Here is an 8,781-nt window from a genome sequence, read left to right as displayed (position 1 = left end):
GGAGATAGGGAGGGGTGAAACCTTGAACAATAGTTAACACTCCGTCTTCGAGCCTGAGCAATCTAAAAGTTCATCTTTAATTACAAGCTAATGCATTGATTCCGTATTGTGAAATCCTCTACTCATCCCAAACTTGTCGGTGGTGTAAATATATAAACTGTCATTTAACCACAGTCCTGGCCGAAACTGGTCTAAGAAATCTATCAACGTAGTTTCAAGACCTTTGCTGTATTATGTGGACATGGACCAAGGGCGCTTATACGGCTGTTTGTGTGGTGCAAGGGCCGGGGGGGGGGGGGGGGGCGGCAGTGACATTGCGCTCTCTCTCGGTATATACGGAGGCATCATGCTACGGTTATTGCACGAGAAGTACCATCACGACAGCCGCTGACCTCCTGCAACGGGATAATTTGCCTCTTGCAGAATTTCTCTTGCTAGACAACAATGTGCCCTAACATTCACATTTACCTAGTTTCCTCTGTTATGACGATTTGACCAATGAGTTATCTGTAATACTTGAACCATCTTACATTATGCTCATTTTCTTGAGGACTGTCGTATTTCTGGTCACCTACTACCTCTGACAAAATGTTACGTCAATGCACTGGATTCAGTTGAAATGGAGAGCGGGATCTGCCATCACATTCCTGACACGAACAGGCCCTTTTTTGTTTACTAATTAAACAACTTTCAACAAATCCACTTACCGATGGCATCCTTTCTTTGCGACATAAGAAATGAGGTGCTGGTCAAAAATTTTATACTGATGACTTACGTTTCTCCACGACTCACCTGACAAATTCATACGACTGATGTACTTATGCGCGTATCATCTAATCAATGATACGGCGTTTCCTATTTTCGCATGTGAGGGTAACATAAGGAGCAAAAAGGACAGTTCCACACTTCCTAACAATTTGACTATTTCACCACCTTCCGTTAAAAGCAATTACTCAGCTGCAAATGTTTTCCAGCTGGATTGTTATAAACGATGAAATGCAAACTTTGTCAGAAGCGTACACAACAAAAACAGAACGAGCGCCAACATCGAAGATACGTATGGAATTTTTGTCTACGCCATTCACGAAAGACTGATTCTCGCCTCAGTCACCGAAATGTGCGGTTAACGTATTGAATAAGAAGTACTGAATAAGATGCCAACAGCTTCAGAAATAACTACACTTATCACATAGGTTTCTTATACAGCTGAGCAGAATTAATGACCTCTTGCGTCATTTATTCGACTTTACACAACGAAAAGTTTAAAATACCTTTATGAAACAAATGCCTACACCAGCCAACTATAAGACGTTAACTTTATATTGTTTCATACCAATTGATGCTCGCTAAAATAAAACATTGAGTTCCCTTCCGTTTTTACAAAAAATAGTTGTCTTATATCTGGCCCAATATGTTCCATTAGAATCCGTAGAGCATCCAAATTAAGTACCTAAGTTTCACATGATCTACATACTTCTTGGTGGGGGAACTATTTGTCACAGATCATACAGGAAAGCAGAAAAATATCCGGTACGTAGCCAAACCCTTAACGAAAGGCCCAAGAGCAAACCCAACTGCGCAGCAGCAGAATATGGCGCGTGCTCACTGAAGGCTGTTCCTGTGCGCGCATGTTACACGAGTGTGTTTTCCTTAACATTTACAGCTTTTGTCCGTAAACTATAGTCTGAGGCCGAGTGGTGAGTACGAAAATGACTACTGTTACGTTCCCGTCACTTACTTTCCCTCAAGTAAAATGGCACCATTTTTTTGTCGCATGAAGTCACCTTCCACAATGTTTTGAGATACGAAAACTTACCTGCGATTGATATCCAGATTTAACAGGTCATCAGGCTGTGCAATCATTTGCATGTAGTGCTATCGAGAAATGCTCCAGCGTCGTGAGTAGAAGATGTATTTCAGCTTTTAAAATTGGTGTAGAAATGGTAGTCTCAGCTTTATGTTTCTTACGAATTTCAGTAGGATCTTTTTTGACAGTTTCATTCAAAATAAAATAGCGGGATTCCGATTTAATTCTTTTACCCAGAACATAGTGTACGCATGACTAAACAGTTGACAACGATTTCAAATAAACAAAGAGTTCGAATGCCAGGCTCTAAGCAATATCTTGTCACTTTCGTAACATACCACTCTCTGAATAACGTCAAAAAATTGACACTTCCGCCTACACACTTACCTTCAAAAGTAAACGGAAGACATTAACATACGCTTAAAAGGAATTTCCACAAGGAGTGTTTGAAGGAGGCTATTTATTTTTGGAATAAGGTGCCGCTGCAGCTTCTCTTTTGTTTCTCAGCACTGATTATACCTGCTCACTTATTTCTTTCCTTTTAAAATCACAACGTGTCAAATACCCTGTAATAAAAATATAACACGCTATACAACTCACAAATTCTATGCAACTGTGACTGTACGTAAGAATATGAGTACATTCCCTTCACTATATTCCTCTATTGTGTATCACAAGGCGGCCAATATCACGCTGCGTTGCATCATATATCGTAGCACACCCAGAACACTACACTGGAAATTCCACGAGCTGCTGCAAAGCAGAACTACTACGATAGCAGCAACCTCGCAACTGTCTTAACTGCGTGCGCGCATGAATACACAGATAACTCGCAACGTAGTACCAGCAGAAATTCACTAAATAGCAATTTACACGTAGGAATGTTGTCAGTACATATGTGTTTGCGCTGTAATAATTGCACAGCGACTTGTAATAATACGTTGGATGTACGAAAACATCCACGCGATTCCACGCAACCCATTTACATCACCGAATTAAATCCTATCCTTTTTCTCTGTACTATTGAAATTAAACGTTTCAAATACCACGCGTACTAACACGTAGACAATACCGTTCCAAATGAACACGAGTATTGAGATAGCTTAACGTACGTGCCAGTGCGTCCGTCCAACTCCAAGAACTAATGTAGAGAGAATCGATGGCTCTCACTGGCAGATTTCAAGCGCGTACTCACAGTCTGCCACCTGGTGGTAATATGAACAACTAGAATTCCCTGGGCCTTAACTCTGGCTTGTGCTGGGCGATTCAGTCTTGTTTTGCAGATGAAGGAGCGGACAAGAAAATGTATCGTCAAGATCGAATGGAATTTGCATTATGTTTTGAGAGACGCTGTTGAAAGATAGATACACTCGTCTTATTTATATGAAAGGTAAGTTTGCAGGGACAGAAGAATACTGAATGGTTTTCGTTGATGTGTGAACGACTTGAAAAGCTCGTCAAATGCCAGAATGCAACGTCGCCATTTCTACCATGGAACATGAAGCAGATGAGTGCAGATGAGCGATCAGTTTTATGTTTGGACAGAATGCAGCAGCTAGGGCGTGTGCTTCGGGATTCAAGAACGAAAACTGCATGTGAAGGCTGCATGTTTCTTGAAAGGCGCAAGCGAAATACTCGAATTTCGTGTGAGCCGAAAACAATTAACGAATAGGTCTCCAAGCAGTTAAGTCCAAACATGGCACAGTACAGAACAGAGTGAAAGAAGAGATGTTCATGGTGTCTTGTGCTGAAGATACAAACTTGGTAGACTTGGATAGTGGCGCTGTTGGACATGAAGCCGGAACTTACCCAAGTTTTGGAACCGCGTCAATGTGGGAAAGTGAGGAGCTGCCTACAACACAAAATAAGAGGAAAAATCGATAGCATCAATCACTTGTGTTGTGTGTGCCCAGATTTTTTTGTGAAGGTAAAAGGAATACTCCGCTGATATGGAAAGAGTTTCAGCACTGCTGGAAAATTGTTGCAGAGCACGACGAGCTCTACGTAGTAGCTGTGATTCAAAAAAATACTGTAATCGCCCATTCCATTAATGCGTATAGACATTAATGAGAACATGTGGAGCAGTGTTGTTGAACATCGTTTTATGGAAGAGAGCGTATTTCTGGAAAATGCTCCAATTTTACTAGAATAATAAGGTACATGGAGTTGCATTAAAAGTGGTGATGAGTTAGCGTAGATATTAACCGTTGCAGTGTGAAGCAAACGTAAACTACACATATAGTACAATGTTGATACTGTCTGATATTTTGGAACTGCAATAAAATTAATCGTCGCATATAACTGACAAGGATTGTCTTTCGACGAATACACCAATGGACTTCGTGAGAAATAGTGAAAACTTTTTCGCAATCTGTGTTTGGCATGGTTCTGAAAAAAAAAAGGAAACTTGCACCTAAACTTGGTTATATGCCGCGTTTTCTAAGAGAAGTCGTTGCATGCGGCGTGTTCCAAAATGTCAATATGTAGGCCTATTTTTTAAGTGGTGAACGGTATAAGTTTTTTTTTTTGTCTTGCCATAACAGATACGACAGTTTTTCTGGAGAGAGGGTGCATTTTCATTCTTAAACCGTAAATATTTTTTTAATATTGCTTGCAAACAATGTGTATTACGTGTTCACTCGTAAACAGCATCTACACTGTTGTTGTCATTTATGTAGGATAATATAGTTCACACGTGGAAAAACAGTGGATAGCTCTCATCTGTTATTGTTTATTACGTTTTCCATAACTCATCGAAGTTGCCACATACTGCACACATTGTGGGTTTGTTTCCAGTTTGCGAGTGGCATTCACGACATAAATGTGACTATCTCACTAGGGTATAATGAAGGCCTTAATTATGACATTTTGAAGGCTGTTTTGTGCTTGATATGTACTGTTCAAAGTATATTGAGATTCAAGGTTTTGTTTCACACTAAATACACTGAAGAACACTTAGTTATTTTCATTTTGTAGTTTACATAAATAATGTTTCACGAAGTGTAAGTTATTCTACTGACTCAAGAAATGTGTTGCTGTATTTGTACTTCTTTTATGCTATTATTAGATGTTACAGACAAACACTGTTGAAAATCAATCGTGAGAGGATGTTTTCCGTGAAAAATGTATGGAATCTTATGCCCAGAAGTGTGATAAACATGTTTGTAGTTCCTTCATGTACTGATTTCCATCCTGGTTTCCATTAATGTTGCATGAGATGTAACACATTCACATCCTGAGTAAGTGATGAAAACTGCTGCCTGCTTCTCACTTAAAAATCACACATACAATGTACTGTATGGCCAGTGGATGAGCTCACAAAGCTCAGTGTATTGTGATGCCCATTCATTGTCACCTGTAAACTCTCGTTAAGTGAAAATCTTGTTCAGCAAATGTCTTAAACAGCACAAAATTTTGATCACACATTTAGCAATGAAATTGTAAATTTTATTTATGGGTTCTGTTAGGACTCTATATCTCATTAGTTGAAACCTCATTAGATGTGCTGCTAAGTTATTTAACTATTGTCAAATGAGGCATTCATTGTTTTTGAGAGTAGAGCTTTACTATTTTATTCATATTTGTGGCAGGAGGGAGTGATCTTTAACAGCACAAAATGTTTTAAATATGAAATCATTCATCAGAAACAAACTTAGCCAGAACATTGTCTTTCATAACATAGTAAAGGCTAAACAGCTACATATCCACCTTGTATTCTGTCTTACATGTTTTGATTTGCATTTTGCACTGCTACTGCATTATAAGTGTTGTATACTGTATTGTTTATATGTATTTGATATAATCTTTGTGATACAAAATTGTTGCTTACACTATCCAACTACTGATTTTGCTTTGCTCTTTCAGGCACTGAATAATCATCATAAAAGAGCATGATGGCTGAAAATAAGCAAACTTGGGATGCAGGTAAGCTGGCATTTCATTCTTCATGTAGCAGCAGTATTAAAGTAAGATGCCAGTATATAAGTTGTTTGCATACTGATATGTTTAAGTTACGTTACAGTTGTTGGAAGAAGAGTTGTTTCGTGATCTTCAATACTGTGTGTGAGCACAGAAAATGTAGTGGTGTTTGAAATTTGCTGGAAAAAGCACTTTACAATTTGTTTACCTTGAAAAGACAAGTTAAACTTAAACTGCTTTGCAGAAGTAGCTCAGTCACATGCAGAAAGGTTAATGTACCCAAGTGGAACTTCCTTCTTTTTTTGGGGGGGGGGGGGGGAGTGGTGGGAGATGTTCGATATTCATAAAATAAAGATATTATCACCCTCATATCATGCTTTGAATAGTACATGCATTACATGATACGGTTCTTACTGGTGTTATGCAAATGTCTTTTCCTCTACTTTGAACTGACTCACTGGTACATTTGTAGGGGATTTACAATTTAATGCTGAATCTTGCAACTTGAGACCATTTGATGCATGTTTTTATACATATTCTGACAACTATCCAGTGGTCCAAAAATTATTTGTAGTGGCAAAATAAGAAGTCAGAACTTGGTAAGACATATAAGTTGTGGAATACTTCAGTTGTCTGCTGTAGAAATGGGATTGTAGAAACAATTGATGTAACTGATGTAAATTTGAAGCAAAAATGCAGTTTGTCCAGGATGAATGCAAACAATTACCAAATGATTTCTAGGAGCAATGTACTTACATATCCATCAGATCATACGTGATTAGAGGAAGAAGTGTACATTCAGGAATATTTATGTTGGTAGACATGATTCTCAGGAACGTGACATGTTCTATAGGATGCTTTTGCTTCCGATGTTTTGTCTTAACCCTAAGCCACACTTAATTCTTCAATAATTAATTTGAGGCCGACAAATTTTCATGTGCATCCTATTCCATCCCCCTCTATTCTTAATAACAGATTTTGATCAGTACAGTTCATAAGCCTCTGTGTAAATCTAATCCCTCAGGTTGGACCCGTTGTTGAAAAGAAGTAGGATAATGCTTACCCAATAGTGACTGGTACACTGTTTCCTCATTATATGAGGATTATTTTTTTTCTGTAGCATCATAGTGTGTAGGAAGACTTCGCTCAAGATACTCTTTCGTGCCATGTTAGTTCTTTATTTTGTCATAATTTCCATCCTCCTATGTTGCTTTTTTTGTAACTTGCACTCTTGATTATAGAATTTTAACAGTAACCTTAACCCCCCTTTCCCCCATTATTATGACCACATGGCTTTTTGATGATCCTTTATCTATGCTGCTGCTAACTAAATTGTACCATAATTTCTTGTCAAAGTCTGCTCCCCCCCCCCCCCCCCTCTCTCTCTCTCTCTCTCTCTCTCTCCACATGATAAAAGATGTGGTTCTGCTGAAAATTGCAGCAGTAACTTCCAGTTGAAAATCTGTGGTGAGCATGGCCAGGGTAAAGATAACCAGTCACTCTTAAGTGAGGGCATAGAGAGGTGGAAACAAATGTTGACAAAAACTACAATATTATAATTTATCTTGGAGACTTCCATTCTATTTCTTCTGGAGATAATGTGTGTGCGTGTGTGCATGCAAGCACATAGTCCTAATCAGTTTAGAGGTGTTGTGTTACAGTTGAGCCGAATATGATGTGTACGGTACTGAAATATTAATAGGCACAGATGCATTTTTAAGTGAATATTTCCTAGGAAATGAAGTCATTTCATGTGAATATGTGTGTCTTACCCCCAGCTCAGCTTATATGAGCAACCCATTTAAAAATTTAATGTTTTAGGTGGAGGTAAGGATCTCAGTACTGAAGAATGCAGTCAACAAGAAGCCAAGTTTAGACAGATGCAGGAGTATATACCGTTTCTTGAAACAATGATATCAAAATTAGAGCGTACGCGTGACAAGTCTCGAGAGGCACAGCTTTCAAAAATGAAAAGCTTGCACGCCGTCCTCACAAATTCTAAGAAAATGTAAGTATAGTTATTTTATCAACGTTAATTACTTCAATATACTGTCATGATGGAGTATTTTAGTACTCATTGCCTGTTTTATCTACATAGTTCAACCTGGAATCAATACTTCTAATAACTGCCAGAACACAGTCAGAATAATATTAAATTAAAATTAAACTAAATATTATGGAGATGACAGTTGAACTGAATAATGTTAAATTGTTGGGACTTTGATAAATTGTTGTGAAGGGGACGAAGCAAAGGTTATCTTTTGCTTCGAAAAAGTAAGCAAAAAACCCAGTCACAATATTATAATTCCAAACAATTTTGTCCAGTCAGTCTTAACACCAGACTACAAAATATGTTGCAGCAAAAGGAAAAAGTACCCTAATAGTTATTATTTCAGTCATTGTTGTGCCTTCAAGCTATGGAAACCAGAATTTTGACTATCATATCCTGAAATGAAGGACATCTTACCGAGGATCCTTCCCACCCCTCCTAAAATGGTTTTCTGTTGTTGCAAACTTTTTATATTGGTATCACTACCAACCAGCTGTCCACCAGGATGAATGGCCACCACTAAACTGGCCAAGGGCAAAGTGGACCACTCTGTGGCACAACATGCAGCTGAACATAACATGCTTGATTTTAATGGCTGCTTTACAACCTGGGCCACATAGCTCCTTCCCTCCACCACCAGCTATTCTGAAGTGTACAGGTGGCAGTTACCTTACAATGCATTCTCCGCTCCCAACCTTATCCTGGCCTCAACCTACAGTAACCTGTTGTTCCACACCCTCCACCCAACAGTTTTCTCCCACTCTGTCCTACACTACCTCCCAGTTCATCTCCTTCGTCCTCATTGTTGCTCTCTCTGTCAACACACCCATGTCTTTCACTCATCTCTGTTCTCTCCTTTTCCATACCCCCTCCTTTCCTCCTTCCCACAAAGCCTCCCGATGCTGCACCTGGCAACTGTGTCCTGCTGCCTTCTAGTCCCTGCATGCTCCACCAGACAGCCCTCTTCCGTCCCCCCCTCATACTTTTCTCTCCCTCCCCCTTCCCT

The 8,781-nt window shown here is 39.1% G+C and overlaps 1 protein-coding gene across 4 annotated transcripts in view; it reads left to right on the top strand.

The window, feature by feature from the left end:
• The first annotated feature begins 1,572 nt into the window (after positions 1 to 1,572).
• Positions 1,573 to 8,781, top strand: part of LOC126285456 (uncharacterized) — a 133,955-nt gene continuing 126,746 nt past the window's right edge. The window contains exons 1-3 of one of the 4 annotated variants that reach the window (XM_049984857.1): positions 1,573 to 1,697; positions 5,672 to 5,731; positions 7,547 to 7,733. In XM_049984857.1, the coding sequence (XP_049840814.1) occupies positions 5,698 to 5,731; positions 7,547 to 7,733 (221 nt within the window). In that variant the 5' untranslated portion in view covers positions 1,573 to 1,697; positions 5,672 to 5,697. Of the gene's footprint in view, positions 1,698 to 2,267; positions 3,964 to 4,883; positions 5,047 to 5,671; positions 5,732 to 7,546; positions 7,734 to 8,781 lie in introns of those variants that run through there. The other 3 variants (XM_049984855.1, XM_049984856.1, XM_049984858.1) reach the window with 3 other exon arrangements.

The sequence above is a fragment of the Schistocerca gregaria genome, chromosome 8 (genome assembly GCF_023897955.1).
Source record: "Schistocerca gregaria isolate iqSchGreg1 chromosome 8, iqSchGreg1.2, whole genome shotgun sequence".
NCBI classification, from domain to species: Eukaryota; Metazoa; Arthropoda; class Insecta; order Orthoptera; family Acrididae; genus Schistocerca; species Schistocerca gregaria.
This window is presented reverse-complemented; position numbering and strand designations above follow the sequence as displayed.